Source organism: Daphnia pulicaria, chromosome 10, assembly GCF_021234035.1.
Source record: "Daphnia pulicaria isolate SC F1-1A chromosome 10, SC_F0-13Bv2, whole genome shotgun sequence".
Taxonomy (NCBI): Eukaryota; Metazoa; Arthropoda; class Branchiopoda; order Diplostraca; family Daphniidae; genus Daphnia; species Daphnia pulicaria.
In genome coordinates, this window is record NC_060922.1 from 969,559 (window position 1) to 988,341 (window position 18,783).

Sequence of the window (18,783 nt, forward strand, 5' to 3'; positions counted from 1 at the left end):
ACGCGCGCCGGGGAGACCATTCAAATGTTCCTTGAGTTGAACACAGTTGATGGGAGGCCAAGTGCTTCCCGGCTGTGCAAAGTATTTAAAGGATACACCACCCATAAAATTCTCAGCAGCAAGCTCATTCTTGAAACAGATCGGGAGCGGAGTTGGCCTTTTCCTTCGACTCAGCAGGAAGCTACCCAGTCCTCCAACAACCGAAACTACAACAACTGAAAATCAAAACAAAATTTCATTGCCGAAAATGATTTCAGTCAATTTGACAAATGCAACTTTTGCTTACCGCAAGACCCAGGCCGTCTGGGGCTTTCCGGAAGGAGCATCAATCATTGACACAGTTTCGGAGGACATGTTGGAAATGATCCATCCTCACTGGAAGAAATTCCCTCCAGTCAATCCAATGTGGCACTATCTGCTGGTAAGTAACAAGTCTTTCTCGCACCTTTTAAGTATTTAACTGTGTCTATTAATGGTTTAATTTCAAACAGGGATGCGTTTACTTCTTTTTGGGAATCACCTCCATCACAGGTAACTTGTTGATACAGTCTGACGTTTCCTTCATTTGTAACTAACTGTGCATGTGTTTAAACCACTTCCATCGATTTCAGGCAACTCTCTGGTCCTTCATCTTTTCTCGAAAACAAAAGATCTGAAATCACCAGCCAACTTGCTTGTCGTCAACTTGGCCGTCTCCGATTTGGGCATGATGATCACGCAGTTCCCCATGTTTTTCTTCAACTGCTTTAGCGGAGGTGTCTGGATCTTTGGCCCTTTCATGTGTGAACTCTACGCCTGCACCGGATCCATCTTCGGTCTCTGCAGCATCTGCACCATGGCCGTCGTTAGCTACGATCGCTACAACGTAATCGTCAATGGGATGAATGGAACACCTATGTCATATGGTGCGATCAATTTCTGTTATTACAATTATAATTTAGTCCGAATAATGAGAATTTTTCCGTATCTGTTTGTTGCCGTCAAAAGGAAGAGCCACTTCCCTAATTTTATTTTGCTGGGTCTACGCAATTGGCTGGAGCCTTACTCCCTTCTTTGGCTGGGGCAAATATATTCCGGAAGGCATTTTGGATTCATGCTCCTTTGATTACCTTACCCGTGATACCACGGTTTGTCATTTTTTTACCTAAGTGGATAACAAACAAACGAATAATGATTTGTAAACAAAATGATCTTAGACTATTTCCTATACCTGCTGCTTGTTTGTCTTCGACTACTGCGTCCCACTCATGGTCATCATCTTCTGTTATTACCACATTGTGGGCGCAATCTATAAACACGAGGAAGCTTTGCGTGAGCAGGCCAAGAAGATGAACGTCACTTCTCTTCGTTCGAATTCCGACCAGAATGCCCAGAGTGCCGAGATCCGTGTCGCCAAAATCGCCATGATGAACATCACTTTGTGGGTAGCTGCTTGGACACCTTATGCAGCGATCTGTTTGCAAGGAGCGGTCGGAAATCAGGATAAGATCACGCCTTTGGTCACCATTTTACCAGCTCTAATTGCCAAGAGCGCTTCGATCTTCAATCCTATTGTCTACGCCATTTCGCATCCGAAATATCGTCTGGTAAATTTGGTTGATTGCTGGTGATAAAGCGGACTGCAATTCAAATCTTTTCTTTTTTTTTAAAGGCTTTGCAAAAAGAGATGCCGTGGTTCTGCATAAACGAAAAAGCTCCATCTGGAGGAGACAATCAATCCAATTCCTCTGTTGTCACTTCAACAACTCAGTAGTAGCTGTATTAGTAAAGGATTCGATCTGATACATTCTGACCCATTCTGACGGACTGACACTCAATAAGCACCATGAAACGAATATCTGATTCAAGTATAAATACTTTTCGTACCCAGCAGTAATAGGAGTAAGAGTTATATAGTTTGTTGGACAAATTTCCGAAATTTCTGTTTTCAATTGACCAACACTATGGTAAAAATGACTATACCTCAAAGCATTTTACATTTCCTAATTAACAGTTTAATCAGAAACTACCGGTCGGTACTTCACTCAGCAGTAATCAAAAGGGCTTAAGATTGCCTCAATATGCTTTGTTTGGATTCCCTCATGTGAAAATTTGCTCTCTATAATGTGCATTGATGTCTTATATTAGAAAAGAATCCATCTCTCCTTTACCGTACGTCTGGTTAAATAGTGATTGGTCCATGTCACGAATTTACATACTCATTAATTATCCTGTTACTATTGTACGTTATATATTATGGTCATATAATACACTACCCAAGCATCTATTTTCAACTGTTTTCAATTTGACGCTACAGCATTTCAGAGCTCAAACACGTCTAATGATTAGAAAAGAGTTAAATGACCCTTTAAGGATTAAAAAAAAATTCAACGCAAATTTTAAGTGAGTAAGATGGGATAGCTGTTTGCAGTGTTATTATACCTTTTATAATAACGAGAAAAGAATTTAATGCCTTTTTGGGGAGAAAAAGAAACAACGTACATTTGAGTAGGAACGTTGCGGTATTTGTTTTCACAGTTATTCTTTATCAGGCAAAATATTTTGGCAATAATTGGTCATGTGAATAAGCAGGTATTACAGGATATCGATTTGACGTCAAATTAATTTCACATGGCTGGTCGCGCTCGGAAAAGCAAAAATAAACCAAGCGAAATACATGAAATGTAATACGGCAAACAATAAATTTAAATCGCGCTACAAAATCTCGTTCGAAAATGCTAAAATTCACTGATCGCGCTCGGAACCAATTAGAAGGATTTTTAACGAGGACTATTTTACTTTAAAACGAATGTTAACCTTAAAGCTTTTCTTTAAATTTGTTACTAGCTTAAATTGTCTATTTCCGTCTCAAAATTAACCATTTGGGTAGACAAATAAAAATTAAGTGAAAGAGTGACTCACATTTTTTTGAGCAGTGCGACGATATTATTCATTTTGACAGGCGGGTACGGTGTTCGTGACATTCCTCAGCCGCTATTGTAGAGGTGCTAGAAAAAAATTGAAACAAAAATTAGCGACTTATTAAACTGGATCGATATCGTAAACGTAAGTTGAACCCCTGCGTTAGGCCTGGAAAGCGTGAAGCTCAAAGCCAAAGTAAAAAACAACCAGCAAAAAACGTGATACACTGATACACAGGGCTTAGTTTTCAATGGGGTACTTTTCTCTGCTGACAGTTTGACCAAGCCTGCTAAGGTTTCACTGTTTTATTCTGTTTGCAAAGATTTTGAAAGCCAAAATTGCTCTGGGGCTTCTCAGTTCAACTGGTTCAACTTACCATCAACTCTCAGCCTAATGATAAACTGCCTGAAGCTATCCAGGTAACGACTGTGTTAGCGGTGTAAAACAATTACACTAATTTCGCTGTTGGTCACCAAATACCAGATGACCCTTCCCCTGTCTTCTCTTCTCTATTTTTCCATTCTGAAAAGTGCTGTAACATATTGAAAGTCTTAATTTTTAGGGGTCCCCCCGACAGAGCTTTGTGCAAGGGGTCCGCAACTCAAATTTGCTTTAAAATAAAATGAAAAAAGCTAAGAAAAGTGAAAAAAGTTTTAATACAAGCTAAGAGAAGGGCGCATTTTTGATTGAAGAAAAGCCTATCTAAAAATGTAAAAAAATAAAACTTACGCAATCAAAATGTTAAAAAAGTAAAAAACAAATAAAAATAAAAATAATAATCTACATGACAAATTTGAGTTGCGGACAAGGTGGCTTTTTGATCAGCGAATTAGACCCCCTCAAAGACGTGGTGGTAAGCTTGGTGGTAAGATGAATGCACTTACCGCTAGTCAGCAGTCCACTGGCAAATGCACTCACTATAACGATACTGAGTTTCATTCTTAACCGGATTGATTCGGGATTGAGCAAGACGCAAGATCAGCACCTGATATCAGGACTATCAAAATGCACTTAACGATTATATTCGCTAATGATCTTTGAAACCCAGTTGGGACCAGACTAGAAAAATCTAAATTTACTGGCGAGTGCGCTTTCTATCCACCAACCAATAGCCAAACAGCCCCATTGAGGAATCGTTGTTGATCAAAGTGATGACGACTCATTTGAAAGGTGTAACACGTAGCTTTGGTAAATTTTGTTCGCTCCCAAAATAATATAACTGCTATTTTCCTGAAACAACTTCTTATAAATTTGAATGGTGGAAAGAATCTTCAACCTTTTTTTTACCTATTACTAACTGCCATTGTCAAATAGATCTGCTGTTCTATAACTCCGGTAAATTTGAACCTCTTCTAAATTAACATTACTAACTCTTTTCACAAAAGAGCTAAGAAGAATCTAAGAAGAATAATGGCTCTGCTCTAGCTCCGATGAATTTTGGTCCCTTCCGAATTAATTTGACTGACTGACTGAAATTAATTTACCGATTTTCTTAAAACAACTTCTTACCAATTTGAATGATGGAAACAACTTGCAGCTTGGTTACGTATTTCTAAATAAAATTGTATAATGGATCAATTTGCTAAGGTGCTTAGAAAATTTTCAAGATTCAAGGAAAGGGTCTAATAAAAGTATTCAAGGGGATGGCAACTAAATTTTCCTGGTTTTGCCCAATTTTTCCAAATTTGCTCCGTTTTTTGTTTAGTTTTTCTCTCTTATACCCTTCCCTCTAATAATAGCAAAATTGGGTAATCCCATCCCTTGATGAAGTAAAACGAAAAGGCGTCAAACAAAAATTGACAATACCCGAGTTTTTAGTTGCCAACCCCCTTAGGAATTATTAAAGGAGCGAGACAAAGTAGTTCATTAAAGTTAATCTAACTCTAACTCTAATGTTTCAACTTTAAACGCGATGAAAAGATAATCGTTGTTCAGAACGAACCTGTACGTGATGAGCTCCGGAAGCAGATTGTTACCTTTTCTCAAGAATGCCTCCGATCGTACCTTACCCATCCCCTTGGAAGAATACTTACCATACCAAACCTTCTACTACAACGATATCCTTCGGGGAACACCCCAATCGGCCATGCCCCCAGACAGGAGTTTCCTATTGAGAAATTGTACTACAAGCCCTAATTCTTCTAGAAGATAGGGAAGTACGTCACTCCCAAAATGTAAGGCACAAACGTTAATCGAATCAAAGGGTCTATATAGGATTTCATATCTATAGCTAAAGATGCGCTGTATTAAGAAAATTTGATTTGGGAGCAGTGGATCAAACCGAGCGCGGTGCATTTTGAAGACGTCCGCACGTTTCGTTATCTCTATGTGTGCGTGCGTATCAAACTTTTCGGAAGTGGTACAAGTGCAATACAAATCATTTTGAATTCGGCTCATCTTACCGTTACAGAAAAACGTTTACGTAAATGCCAAATTGGATTCAGAATTCCTGATAAAAATGTAACAGAGGTATCAAATTCATATTCCACGTGAATCCTTTCCCTCGTCTGGAAACGTAATCCTTTTTTTAATGAATGATTGGTTGTGCTACGTTTTCTGCTTCAATACAGAGTATATCATCTGAAGCTAATTTAATAAACTATTGTTATGGAAGGAGTTGAAATAAATAAGAAGAAATATGGCTTAACATTTGAAACCATTTAAATTTTCTACCTTGCCTGAGCGACGCCAGAAATGATTTCCAATTACATATCACTGGCCCAATAGTTTATGTAAGGTGATCCAATTATAAGAACATCGTTCCGTAGAAGTACCCGCTGTGTACACCAACAAGACGCAAATTATTTTGTGAATGGAATTCCAATGGCGCGGGATTAAAACTGTTCAACATTTTTTAACAACACTTAACAACAGGAATAGTGACGATGGTGCCAATAAAACAGACGATGGCGGAACACGTTTGCTAATCATTATAGCTGATTAGCTATAGTTAATCATGTGGGTGTTGTCTAGTTAAACTGCAGGCTAGGCTCTCACGAATATAAATCCTATACATTATAATCTTGGGCGTACGGACGCACTTGCAAGAAATCCAATTATACCACACGAAGCGCGAACTGGAAAATTGAGAAACAGATGAAGGGTGCTGACGATAGACTTGGCCCTACGTTACGTAATCACTTTAAGCCATATTGTGTATGAGGAAGTATGTTTTTTAAAATAAAAAAAAATTGTATATCGCTCTTCTCCCTGTCGCTGTTCATGGAAATGAATCCCACAAAGCTTGAAAAAAAAGTGATTGGCTCTTTTCATTGTATAAATGCTGGCATTTTACTCCTTTCAAATTACGTAGGCATCCCTGAATTTAATCTGTGCAGTTAGAAGTGATATTAGACATTATCAATAAAAACGGTTTCTCTTATGTAAGATGAAATTTTACAAGATTATCGTCGTCAAAAACAGGGATGAAAAATGTTTACGCCTTCAAGCATGACGAATCATATTTCTTAAAGAAGTGTAGATGCAACCCTTCAGGGAGTCTTTTCCTCGGCTATCCGACACTTACCGCATGCTAACTGCATTAAAAATACAACATCGGAAACAACTTTAATGTGATGGCACGTACGCAAGCGGCGAGGCCATTCAAAGGTTTCCCCGATAAAAGTTAAGGCGGCAAAATGCACCTCGCAGGGAACAGTATTTAAGGATGCAATATCCAGGGAGAAGGAAGAGCGAGCTCATTCACTGAGTAGATCCAGAGTAGAGCTGACCTTTACTTTAGACTCCTCATTTTGAATTTACTCCTCGTCTATTCGATCAATAAATACACCAACGATGGAAACTCTGTCGAACGCTACTTTTGCTCACCGCAAGACGGAACTTGTCTGGGGCTTTCCTGCCGGCGCATCAATTATGGACACGGTTCCAGAAGACATGCTGGAAATGATTCACCCTCACTGGAAAAAGTTCCCTCCAGTGAACCCAATGTGGCACTACCTATTGGTAAGTTACCTATTCTTCATCAACATTTCAATATCGAATTAACGTTTCATTTTGAAATAGGGGGTAGCCTACTTTTTCTTGGGTATTACCTCTATCACAGGTATTAACTACACATTTCTTGATATTTCCTTTTCACAGTGTGAACTTAACACTATGTTCACTTTGCTCCTCAATTTTAGGAAACTCTTTGGTTCTCCATCTGTTTTTGAAAACCAAGGAGTTGAAAACTCCTGCCAACATGTTTGTCGTCAACTTGGCCGTCTCCGATTTGGGCATGATGATCACGCAGTTCCCCATGTTTTTCTTCAACTGCTTTAGCGGAGGTGTCTGGATCTTTGGCCCTTTCATGTGTGAACTCTACGCCTGCACCGGATCCATCTTCGGTCTCTGCAGCATCTGCACCATGGCCGCCATCAGCTACGATCGCTACAACGTTATTGTCCATGGCATGAAAGGCACCCCAATGACTTATGGCAAGCTATTTTCTCCGATCTTTCTCTATTCATTCCAAAAAACTAAAATAAAATTTGGGAAATTGCAGGCAGAGCTGCTTCTCTGATTCTCTTTTGCTGGTTTTACGCTATCGGCTGGAGCATTCCTCCCTTCGCCGGATGGGGCAAATACATTCCGGAAGGCATTTTGGATTCGTGCTCCTTTGATTACCTGACCCGGGATTCGGCGGTACTATACTGCAGCATAAATAAAACAGCAACATTTCAATTCAATTCTTCCATTTATCTACCCGAAACAGACTGTGTCGTACACTTGCTGCCTGTTCGTCTCCAACTATTGCACGCCTCTTCTCATCATCACTTTCTGCTATTATCACATCGTCAAGGCCATCATGCATCACGAAGAAGCGCTGCGTGAGCAGGCCAAGAAGATGAACGTCACTTCGCTCCGTTCCAATGCCGACCAGAATGCCCAGAGTGCCGAGATCCGTGTCGCCAAAGTCGCCATGATGAACATCACTTTGTGGATCGGCATGTGGACACCTTATGCAGCCATCGTTTTGCGAGGAGCTTTTGGCGACCAGGATAAGATCACGCCTTTGGTCACCATCTTGCCAGCTCTAATCTGCAAGTGTGCTTCGATCGCCAATCCAATCATCTACGCCATTTCACATCCCAAATATCGTGTGGTAAGATCGCGTACTCTCGAAATATTTTGACGGATAAAGTCTTTCATTCAAATCAATTTCTTGCAGGCTCTGCAAAAGGAGATTCCCTGGTTCTGCATCAACGAGAAACCTTCGAATACTAAAGGAGACACACAGTCGCAAGGATCCGCTTGTACAACTTCAACTGACCAGGCCTAAAACGATAAGCAATCGAGAATTATTAGTTCGGATACTTAATTATATTCGCGCTCCATCAATCTTCTCCACGGTTTGACACTATGCAAGAAAACTCATTAAAAGGAAATCTGATTCAAGGCAATAATAATAGCATTTTTTTTTATAAATCCAGAAGTAGAATGAATTGTTTTTTATTTAAACGGAAATATTAATGAATTTGTTAGAGTTGGCTCAGTGCTCTACTATACAAAAGTTTGATTGTCTGTACCTATTATATACTGTATAGTGTATACCTCATGGCATTGTTCATTGATGTTCTTATTTAATAAGATCATTTTCTAGCTTTTCCTTCACAGCGTAATCGAAGAATGAAGACTACACCGAGCCATCGATTGTCTCTTTCTCAGAAATATGTTAATTTCAACCATATTTTTTTGTATGATATTCGACAGCTAAAGTTAATTGTCAAGTTAGTCATCGTCTTATCGTCATCACGAATCATCGATCAACATGCCATACATTTACATACTCATCGTATTATAACAACCCCGTACGTTAGACTTTATTGAAAATCGTTAATACACTACCCAAGCATGAACAATATCGATTGCCTTTTATTCTGTCTCATTTTTTCAATCAAGCGTTTCAACAGTAGCATTGCAAACGTTACTAAAAGCTGATAATAAGAGTTATTAAGCCTTCGTACTTCCCTTTTTCTATCTATTTTAATTACACCTTAACATGTCACCAAGTTATCAAAGTTACACGAGGCGTAGTGATCCTCACAGAAAATTGCTGCAACATTAGGCAGCATTCTTTGCGTGCTCGTTATTTGTTTAGAATTGGTAAATCAAACTCTACTTAGTATGATTGGCTTCATCGTGCAATGCTTCAAGTAGGTATAGATACAAGGGACAAACGGGACATCCCTCATGGTAGGATTATGACACTTGTAGAGCGTGTAGCTTGAGTGAGCTTACAATGGTTTCTCCATTTTGCCAATTCCGTTTAAACGCGGGCTTAAATTAGAGCACTGGTTACTTTTCAAAATGGCATCAACCCAAAATGCGATCGCTTGTATGGAACTAGGTGTGACTTTTGAGACCCTACAAGTTTTGACGAATAAAATGATCCGTGTGTTTGGGATTTAAATACAACCCACAGGTTAGAATATGGAATTGAAACATACAGTACATGTTTCTAAAACCTTTGCTATGTGAAAACGACCTCTCAACCTTTCATTTCAGCCTTTAAGTAACAGGATTACAAGTATTTCCTAAAACACTTGACTAGTACTTTCATTCAAAAGGTTTTCATACTTAGAGATAGCCAGTGGGCAAATACTTGCGAATTTTAAGATGATACACGGACAAACAGCAAAAGCCATAGTAATGCCAACAAGAACAACAAGTCATTGATGGGTAGAAGCAAAGTGGTGATAAAGCTGTTGCAGAGGCCAACTCTTGCTACTATTATAAAGGAAACATAAGCGCGGAAAATCATTTAACGTGAAAAGCTCCTTAGATGCCCTGCTAAAACTATGTCGGTAACGATAAAAAAAAATTTCCGAAGCCGTTTGGGCCTGACAGGTCTGGCAGAATTAAAAAATGCGGCGCAATACAACTACGCATCGAAAAACAAATGGCTTCTGTGAATTGCAGGAAGTGGTTACAAGGGCGTTTGCAGTTAAATTGTTCGGTTAAACCTGAAAAAAACATATTTCCGTCTCAGGTTTTGGTAGGCTACCTTTTATATATATTTTTATTTTACCTTCTCTAGTTTTAAACTTTTTATAATGTATTCGCATTCTTATTTTTCACTCGACTGCGTTTAAGTTAGAAGCCTTTCTTCTATTTAATCTCTCTGCGAGGAAGGAAATGGGTTATTAAAGAAAATATGGAGGGTCGCAAAAATTGGATCTCCTATACTTATTACGCTCAGGTACGTGCAACACAATAAATCTACGACGAATATTTTTAAATTCCAATAGATTTTTGCTTCCATGTCACTGTAATATGTAACACCAACTCCAATATTCAATAAAGCTTGGATTTGATTGGACTAGTAGCAAAGTGATAAAATGGCATGAATCTAACACATGCTACAATAATAAGGTATTTAAAAAATTATTAAGTATACGTGCGACTTTATCCGTCTACTATTACGCTGAGACTCTTTAAGGAACAATCCTCTCCTCTATCCGGGATTGTCAATTAAATCTTCAGGAGTTTTGGCAAAGAAGTCATTAATTTTCCGCAATTGGTATCCACAGTTTCCGTAAGGCTCTCTTTCATATTGGTAAACAATGTTTGCAAATCTTCACCGAACGAATACTATAATAAAGTTAAAAAGGTTAAGGGGGAAATCAGAATAATTGTGATTGGTTTAACTCTTATACCTGTTCAATTGTAGCATACACAGCCTTAAATGCCGGCTGTTTCTTGTTATGGAAGCTACCTCTGTTTCCGTGGAGAACATGTATACCTTGTTCTTCAGCTGTCTTACAAACGCTCATGTACATACTAGAAACAAGATGATAAAAACTCGAATTCTATGGAAGAAAAAAAAACAAACATTAAAATACGGTATATCTCACCAGTGGTCTGGACGGTAATTGTAGTGGCAAGGATAAACGTAAAGCTTTTCGGGGTGAAAATGGAAGACAATGTTAATGATGTCTTGGTCTCCCCATACTATTTTGCTTTTATACTCATGATATATGGGAACGACATATTTTTCCCAACCAAAGTGCCGCATTCTAGTCAAATTCATCAACATCACTCCAGAATTTACACCTAATAAAATTCAAAATGAATATAGTTGAAAATCAGTAAAATTTCAAGCTTAGTCTTTCAATAGAAAACCATTACCCAAATTTCCATAGTATGGATGTCTTGCAAATCTGTTGTACCACCCAGTCGAGAAATCTTCATGCTCAGGGGCAACAGCAGCCATCTGCACGTCATCCATTTTATTAAAATGTTCCCACACATTCAATGGAGAAGTGAAGAAAATTGTGTCAGTATCCATGTATAATACAGAATCCACATCTTGCAGCAAACTCTAAATGGAAAATATGAGAAAAATATCAAAATTTAAAACTGATGCAATGTACACAAAACATAATCATAAACTAACCGGAAGGAAAAGTCTTTGAGAGGCACATGGTTTGAATAGTTTCTTCCATTCTTCAGCCTTGTCAGCAGGAAAAGTTATGGGACGGAGATCAAGAGACATACGGTTTAAAACTTTGTCAGGCCAGAGTTTGACTGTTCCATTTAAGGAGGAAGTTGCAGCATCATCAGCAAATAGTATAAATTTGATGAAAATACTACTCCTAATCAAGGCAGATTTGATCATAACTATTGTTTCATTTGTTCGATTCCCACAGACAACTGCAGCTATGTGAATTTCTTGGGGCTTTTCAATTGGTACATTTCCATGAGGATGTTGCTTGGGTACATCCAACCCTACATCCCTCATGAATTGAGGCACAGAGGAGAGAGGAGTAGATTCTATTTTAGTAGGGATTTGTTGGGGTTGTTGCAGTCTGAAAACCCAGAAAAAGTTCCACAGGACTAGTATTAGAGAGATGAATATTACAGCACGAATAAAAAACATAGTTTTTCTCGCCATTTGGAAAGCCTTGTTGGTGGAGTTACATTATCATTACAGCAAGAAGAATCCATGTAATGGAAACTGATCAACACTTTTATTTTGTTGTTGTTTTTGTAATCCTATCCAAAGTTTTCGAAACGCATTATAACTTCGTCAATTTTTTCTCAGAACGTCAGAACAAGCCACACGTCAATTGCCACCAAGTGGGTTTTTCGGGAACTAAAAATTCAAATTTTGAATGGCAGCCAAAGCGGGAATTTGGAATGTGGATAAGTGAGAGGTTTCAGAGGAAACACAGAAACCACGTTGGTGCGATCGTCAATCGAGTCTCGGCAATGCTAAGGTTTCAATTAATTTAATTCGTGCTAATATGCGCAAAGTGTGGGTTATGTAAGGAGAATGTCTTAAAATCGATAAAATCCTCCAAGAACTTTTTCTCAGCTGTTCTCTGCGTATCCTCACAGAAGTGGTATAACTGTGCATAATTTAGCATTTCTTTTACTTTATAGTCACTGTAAAAAAAAGGCATTTGCGTCATATAAAATTGGATTGATCCATTATGCGTTTCTAGTCATGAAAGCAAATCAAGAAAATAAATGAATCACGAATTCACGCATCGTGCTACGTGACAATTTGCGGCTATAAGCCTTACTAGTTTTATGTCAATTGATCCAATTACAGATAGGTGCCGGCTGGTACACCTGAGCACCCTGACATATAATCCCTTTCACAACTCTAATAACTGCTACTACTGCTGTTTCACACCCAGTTCACACCACATTTGTGAATGAAAACAACAGTCGGAAGCAATTAATTGCGAGCCCGAAGGGCGAAGCTAATAATCGCATACGCAGAAAAAAAAAGCCATGTCACTTTGTCTGTATGTATGTATGTATGTAACGCTCCATAGCTCGGGCGTTTTACGACACATTTCAGAGTTTTTGGTCTTAAAAATTACACAAAAAATATGCGGTGCGACCAGAACAAAAATAATTTCATTTACTTAATTACTTCTCCCGTAATTTATGAAAAACTGTTAAAATAATTGCTTATTGACTGGTGACATCTTGCGGTGGCGACTACAACTTTTTCACTAATGACTGGTGAGGCGACTACAACTTTTTTACCTCAGGTTTAAATTCCACTTTCAATACTTAACGTGCTTGTCATTTACTTAACGTGTTAAGTTTAAAATAACGTGTTAAGTTTAAAATTAATTCTTTCTTGTCGAATATTTTTTATTGAAATATATTCGTTATGGATGGCAAACATGATTAAAAACCACCAGATGTCCATAGCATCTCCGTGATGACGCAATCTTTGATGTCCCAACCATGACGCAACAAGCAGATTTGCATTTATGTTTTGTAGTTTTTTAACTAAAAGATGGTTATTTTAAAATTCAATGATTGAACTTTATGTGTAAAAATTGGAACATATGAGTTGAGCAAACTAAACGTAAATAACCTGCAAGGATATTGAACAGTGACGGAAAAATCCCGTTTTAAGACAAAAAGTCTGTGAAGAAAAGTGTGTATAGGGCTCTTTGGGATCTGTTTTCTTTAGCCGTTTCAGCCGTTTAGCCGTAACAGATTCACAACAGATTTCGGACTTTTTGGTCTTAAAAATTACACAAAAAATATGCGGTGCTGCCAGAACAAAAATAATTTTATTTACTTTGATAATGGATCGAATTAAAATACGAAAAATAGAGTTTTGGTTATAGCGCTGGCTTGATAATGAAGAGGGTCATGGTTCAAATCTCATTATAGATTTACTTTTTTTTTGAATAAAAATATTGTTTTGACCCATGCCCTTTGTTAACAATGACTCAGACAAATCAAAATTTCACGATAGAATTTTTTTTCCAGAAAATTTCAGAGAAAAAACACAGAATTTACAGAAAAATTCTGAAAAATTGGGAAGGCATTTAGCAAAAAGTCCGACTCAACAATAGGCCCTGAATTTTTCATTTAAGACAGTTTTCAACTGGCTTACGACTATCCCTTCACGGCGAGCTGATAAGCTTGCTTTTCTATCTTAATGTAACAAAGGCTCTTGATTAATAATTAAATATAGTCACTTGCGTCATCGTTCCTGAGATTCACCTTTAAGTTTATTCTTAGGACCCAGTAAACCAAAGTTGGCAACGGAAGCACTTCGGCATTATATGGTTACTTTGGAATGTCTAGCTTAAAGTCGCCAGTTCTAATACGCCCCTTTTATGCCTTTCATTTGAAAACCTTTTGAATTAAAAGAAAACCAGGCGGCAATACCGACCGTACCGACTTTCCTGACTAAAGCTTCAACTTTTTTACCTCCTATTTTTTTCTTTTTTTTTTTCAATCCGATTATTCTTCAAAAAGCTAGCAGCAGCACTCACGTGGTGTGGTGTCAGCGCAAAGGAAAAGTTACGATAGTAGCCAGGGCAAGTCCACGCCAGAAAACTTATTACCTTTTTCTTTAAAGTCCCTTTGATGTTGATTTGTAAGAGACATATAAAGTTGGATACACATTCTTTATTTACCTTCGCCGAATGCCGCCGAATGCAACCTTAACTGGCATATAATTGGGAAGGATCGGCACAGTTACATACTAGTTATATAACACAGTAAATCTGAATAGCTACCATTTTTTTGGTTGGTTTTTGAATATCAGTCATTTTCCAGTAGTTTTCATGGCGTATGAATCAAGGCAATATACAATGTATGGTAATATAAGGAAGTTTCGGGAAGTTTTCTGTTTTCATCTGATTCTGCGGCGCTCTGCGGTAATTATAAAATTTTCTAACTGAGGTCTCACCCTGGGTTTCACCTCAGCTGGGGTGGAAAAATTTTCAGGTCTTTAGCCAAGACTCTTCATTTCCTTTATGCTTTATTGTGCGAATTTTTCCCAGTTTATACAAGAATCTAATCTTGTAAACATTGTTTACCTGTTGTTTGCATAACAGAAAAGCTTTTCTATAGTTTCTTTTTGTTCTACTTTACTTCTAAATAAACTTAAAGCTAAATTTGTAAAAAAATAAATAAATATTAGCTTTATAATGATGATCAGTGCTGAGAAATAAATTTATCGGTTAGCTATCCGAGTTCTGTTGTAGAGAGAGAAACAAGGAGTACCCATTAACCCCTAGATTAGAATCAAGAGCACCCTCAATAGTTAAATTTTTCTACCTGGTTTCGATAGACAGTGAATTCAAGGATTCTGCAAAGCTCATTGGAGACCGGCTTCTTATGAGGCAGGACAAAAATTTTGCAAAAGAAACACGCCCTAAGTGTGTTCAGAAGTACGTACTGTGTAATCTTTAATATGGTCACGTTGCAATTCACATCGTCTAGGTCACCTTGATGCTGCGCCAAGCGAGTCAGTATAAGTACAGAATTATATAATTTGCGTATACAGCACGGTATACATATTTCTTCCAATTTGATTCGTAAGAAATCTAAGAAAAACTGCAACTGACAAAAAAAAAAAAAAAAAAATCACGCCATAATTGAAGGGGCCATATAGGATTCTCACTGGATCCACATTCCACCAGTAAAATAAAAAAAGAGGGCCAACAATGAGACCATGCAATAAAGGGTTATCTATATCCTTGATCCTACCTATGGGGAAGTTACCCTACTTGAAAGACACAAGAAATAGAAAGAAAAGCTATAGCCTGTGTATAAAGTCTCAACGCCCTATCTATTGAAAGTATTTTCCCCGCAGTTCCTCATCACTATAGGTGGCAACTAACTCAATTAGAACATATTGCAATTCTTTATGAGCGGCGTTCATTTTTCTTTTCAACACGGCGCGTGTCAATGAGAAGCCACTCAAATGTTTTTCAAGACATAATTTGAGGGGAATTAGAAAGACAATGAGTTGCGGGGTAGTACTTAAGGGCACAATAACCGTAGGATACCGCAGGAAAAGCCCATTTACGAGGCAGAAGTTGAACACCTAGCTTCCCGGCGGTCTACTCCGAAGAAAGTTGGCGGATATTATATAACACTCACCTAAAAGAAGGAAGCAACATCTTCATTATTCAAGATGGAGAATTTACTGCTAAATGCTTCTGTAGCTTATCGCTCAGCAGGAAAGCCCCCAGTTGTCTGGGGCTTTCCTCCCGGTGCATCCATTATCGACACAGTTCCAGAAGACATGCTGGAAATGATCCATCCCCACTGGAAGAAATTCCCTCCAGTCAATCCAATGTGGCACTATCTACTGGTGAGTAGTAGTCATTTTCCATTTCCAATTTGCATGATTAAAATTAATTAAACTTTTCTGTTCCCAAAATATTCAGGGCCTCATCTACATTGTTTTGGGAATCACTTCCATCACTGGTGGGTGTTACAATTATTGTTATTGTTTCCCTATATAATTTTGAATGAAATAAAAAACCAATTTGGATTTATGTTTTTGATAGGAAACTCTTTGGTTCTTCATCTGTTTATGAAAACTAAGGATTTGAGAACTCCCGCGAATATGTTTGTGGTAAACTTGGCTTTCTCCGACGTGTGCATGATGATCACGCAATTTCCAATGTTTGTCCTCAACTGCTTCAATGGTGGAGTCTGGCTCTTTGGGCCTTTATTCTGTGAACTCTACGCTTGCACCGGATCAATTTTTGGTCTCTGCAGCATCTGCACCATGGCCGCCATCAGCTACGATCGCTATAACGTTATCGTCAATGGGATGAATGGAACACGAATGACATTCGGTAGGTTCTAAATAAATTAAATGGATGATAATTTGCCATGTGGAAATTAACTTGATTAAAATTTGCAGGCAGAGCAGCATTGTTCATTCTCTTTTGCTGGGTTTACGCCATTGGCTGGAGCATCCCTCCCTTCGTCGGATGGGGAAAATACATTCCGGAAGGAATTTTGGATTCCTGCTCATTTGACTACCTCACGCGTGACACGGCGGTAAATGACCCAACAAAAAAAAATTGCTGCTAGGTCTAGGTCTAGGAAACAAATCTGAAATGATTTTATTTAATTGCAGACTATTTCCTTCACTTGCTGCTTGTTTGTCTTTGACTACTGCTTCCCACTCATTATCATCGTTTATTGCTATTACCACATCGTCGGAGCCATCGTTCACCACGAAAAAGCGTTGCGTGAGCAGGCCAAAAAGATGAACGTCTCCTCGCTCCGCTCCAATTCCGACCAGACTGCCCAGAGCGCCGAGATCCGTGTCGCCAAAATCGCCATGATGAACATTTCTCTGTGGGTAGCTGCTTGGACACCTTACGCTGCCATTTGCTTGCAGGGAGCCGTCGGAAATCAGGATACGATCACGCCTTTGGTCACCATTTTACCAGCTCTGATTGCCAAAAGCGCTTCGATCTTTAATCCTATTATCTACGCCATTTCGCATCCGAAATATCGTCTGGTAGGACAATCAATAAAAATTCAAGAGAATAATTAATATTCAAAGTTAATACGTGTTACGTTTTCCAGGCTCTGCAGAAAACGGTTCCATGGTTCTGCATTAACGAGACCGCTCCACCAGCATCATCTGGAGGAGACACGCAATCGCAGGGATCCGCCTGCACGTCTGCGACTAGCTAAACGAAATTTAAATGGCATATCTTCTTTCACCCTTAATTTTACTCTCTCCGGTTCGAAACTACAAAATTTAACCAAACGAAATTCTACTCGATTCTACTTCAATTATATCAAAGGGGAAATGTCTACTGTACCTTTATACGCGCGTAAGTTTGGCAACCTTTCGTCAGGTCTTTTTATGGGCATCAAGGTGTTTCTGTTAACCGCGCCCTGTTTTCCAACCGATTTTTAAAAACGCATCCTTATTATATAGTTTGTACTTTTAATGAGCTGGCTTCCTATATATTGTACTGTCAATTCAACCAGCAGCCTATAACAAAAATAATCATTTCTCAGCTTAAATCAAAAGGGATATCTTGGAGTTGGCAGCGCACGACTCTTTTCCCAGAAAATAGAAGTATAGTTATTTGTTTTATGATATGTACCTACCGATATGACCTTATATGATGTGAAACGTTCTTTATCACATTCTGAGTATTTATGTCAATAAGGTTTACAAAATCAAAAGACACATACACATATTTACCCACTATATGTAGCTACGAAACCTAGATTGAGATTGAATATAATATAGCCCAAGCAAGTAAATTGTTGTTACTTAATTACTTATCGGCATCGTTCTCGAATTTAATTACCATCAAGTAGATCTCATCACGTTGCTCGTAAAAAAACAGCCCGTAACCCTGCATGTGAAAATTCTTTCTAGGTATTACGTAGCCTAACTAGTATGCTAATAGCGCGCAGGGAAGTGAATAAAAGAACACTTGGAGCTAAATGTGTTGCACCGTTATGGTTTCGGCTTGTATCATCAAGGTGAAAAAGACGTGAAATTATTTGCAATTAGCTTTGAGCTCGAGTAACACTGCTGCTGGTCAAAGATCTATTGAAGTAGATCGTGCTTTTAATAAGGTTTTAAGTTGTTTATTTTTCATCAACCCTATAGACAGCAAGTGTAAACAAGACTAAAACTCGTTATAGTGATAAAATATGCGGACGACTACTCTCTGTTCCGCACAAAAAATATCTTGTTTGGCTTCTTGACGTCAATTTGATGCGTCCTACATTATATAAAATATATCCAATGGCGGTTAATCTTTTTGAAAAAAAAAGAAACGAAACAAGTAAAATAGCCATAAAAGATTGCTGGGTTTAGATAACAGGCGAATCATTTCATGTATACAAACCATACCGTCACGTTGAAAAGAAACTGGATTACTAAGAATACTGACCTTGCAAATCCTGTTAAGCACACGCGGATAGCTACATCCTGTGCTGAAATCCAACCCCATTGTTGAAAACTCAAACAGTAAGTTTGCTTAATTGAAAGTGTAGTCCAGACCACCAAATTTGCCATACCTTTATAGGCTAAACGATACAATACATGATCCAAGTTAACCTATCAGTAAGAGGTTATCCTAATCGCCGCCTCAATGTGGGTCTAAA

General features: G+C 38.3%; 4 protein-coding genes and 1 long non-coding RNA gene across 5 annotated transcripts; 3 read left to right on the forward strand and 2 right to left on the reverse strand.

The window, feature by feature from the left end:
- The first annotated feature begins 127 nt into the window (after window positions 1–127).
- Window positions 128–2,266, forward strand: LOC124314571 (compound eye opsin BCRH2-like). The gene is made up of 6 exons (XM_046779768.1): window positions 128–421; window positions 492–531; window positions 612–905; window positions 988–1,127; window positions 1,197–1,586; window positions 1,652–2,266. The coding sequence occupies exons 1-6, from the start codon at window positions 248–250 to the stop codon at window positions 1,751–1,753; spliced, it is 1,140 nt and encodes a 379-aa protein (XP_046635724.1). The 5' UTR covers window positions 128–247; the 3' UTR covers window positions 1,754–2,266.
- Window positions 2,267–2,910: 644 nt separating this feature from the next.
- On the reverse strand, window positions 2,911–4,919 carry LOC124314576. The gene is made up of 2 exons (XR_006911279.1): window positions 4,844–4,919; window positions 2,911–2,987 (listed from the first exon to the last, which is right to left on the reverse strand). It is a non-coding gene; the product is annotated as an uncharacterized LOC124314576 (long non-coding RNA).
- Window positions 4,920–6,582: 1,663 nt separating this feature from the next.
- Window positions 6,583–8,764, forward strand: LOC124314572 (compound eye opsin BCRH2-like). The gene is made up of 6 exons (XM_046779769.1): window positions 6,583–6,864; window positions 6,925–6,964; window positions 7,044–7,337; window positions 7,406–7,545; window positions 7,616–8,005; window positions 8,072–8,764. The coding sequence occupies exons 1-6, from the start codon at window positions 6,697–6,699 to the stop codon at window positions 8,180–8,182; spliced, it is 1,143 nt and encodes a 380-aa protein (XP_046635725.1). The 5' UTR covers window positions 6,583–6,696; the 3' UTR covers window positions 8,183–8,764.
- Window positions 8,765–10,134: 1,370 nt separating this feature from the next.
- LOC124314573 (glucoside xylosyltransferase 2-like) lies at window positions 10,135–11,976 on the reverse strand. Its single transcript, XM_046779770.1, has 5 exons — window positions 11,300–11,976; window positions 11,032–11,224; window positions 10,758–10,956; window positions 10,560–10,683; window positions 10,135–10,494 (listed from the first exon to the last, which is right to left on the reverse strand). Exons 1-5 carry the CDS (start codon window positions 11,795–11,797, stop codon window positions 10,375–10,377), a joined length of 1,134 nt encoding a protein of 377 aa, XP_046635726.1. The 5' UTR covers window positions 11,798–11,976; the 3' UTR covers window positions 10,135–10,374.
- Window positions 11,977–15,669: 3,693 nt separating this feature from the next.
- On the forward strand, window positions 15,670–17,923 carry LOC124313879 (compound eye opsin BCRH2-like). Its single transcript, XM_046778713.1, has 6 exons — window positions 15,670–15,994; window positions 16,071–16,110; window positions 16,194–16,487; window positions 16,556–16,695; window positions 16,775–17,164; window positions 17,233–17,923. The coding sequence occupies exons 1-6, from the start codon at window positions 15,815–15,817 to the stop codon at window positions 17,341–17,343; spliced, it is 1,155 nt and encodes a 384-aa protein (XP_046634669.1). The 5' UTR covers window positions 15,670–15,814; the 3' UTR covers window positions 17,344–17,923.
- Window positions 17,924–18,783: the final 860 nt, after the last annotated feature.

Excerpts from the sequence above, each read along its gene's own strand:
- LOC124313879 (XM_046778713.1), top strand. The coding sequence starts at position 15,815 with ATGGAGAATTTACTGCTAAATGCTTCTGTAGCTTATCGCTCAGCAGGA. Across the intron at positions 15,995-16,070 it reads CAATGTGGCACTATCTACTG|GGCCTCATCTACATTGTTTT; the intron begins GTGAGTAGTAGT and ends CAAAATATTCAG. Across the intron at positions 16,111-16,193 it reads GGGAATCACTTCCATCACTG|GAAACTCTTTGGTTCTTCAT; the intron begins GTGGGTGTTACA and ends TGTTTTTGATAG.
- LOC124314573 (XM_046779770.1), bottom strand. The coding sequence starts at position 11,797 with ATGGCGAGAAAAACTATGTTTTTTATTCGTGCTGTAATATTCATCTCT. Across the intron at positions 10,684-10,757 it reads AATTACCGTCCAGACCACTG|TATGTACATGAGCGTTTGTA; the intron begins GTGAGATATACC and ends TCTTGTTTCTAG. Across the intron at positions 10,495-10,559 it reads TGTATGCTACAATTGAACAG|TATTCGTTCGGTGAAGATTT; the intron begins GTATAAGAGTTA and ends ACTTTATTATAG.
- LOC124314572 (XM_046779769.1), top strand. The coding sequence starts at position 6,697 with ATGGAAACTCTGTCGAACGCTACTTTTGCTCACCGCAAGACGGAACTT. Across the intron at positions 6,865-6,924 it reads CAATGTGGCACTACCTATTG|GGGGTAGCCTACTTTTTCTT; the intron begins GTAAGTTACCTA and ends ATTTTGAAATAG. Across the intron at positions 6,965-7,043 it reads GGGTATTACCTCTATCACAG|GAAACTCTTTGGTTCTCCAT; the intron begins GTATTAACTACA and ends CCTCAATTTTAG.
- LOC124314571 (XM_046779768.1), top strand. The coding sequence starts at position 248 with ATGATTTCAGTCAATTTGACAAATGCAACTTTTGCTTACCGCAAGACC. Across the intron at positions 906-987 it reads TGGAACACCTATGTCATATG|GAAGAGCCACTTCCCTAATT; the intron begins GTGCGATCAATT and ends TGCCGTCAAAAG. Across the intron at positions 1,128-1,196 it reads ACCTTACCCGTGATACCACG|ACTATTTCCTATACCTGCTG; the intron begins GTTTGTCATTTT and ends AAATGATCTTAG.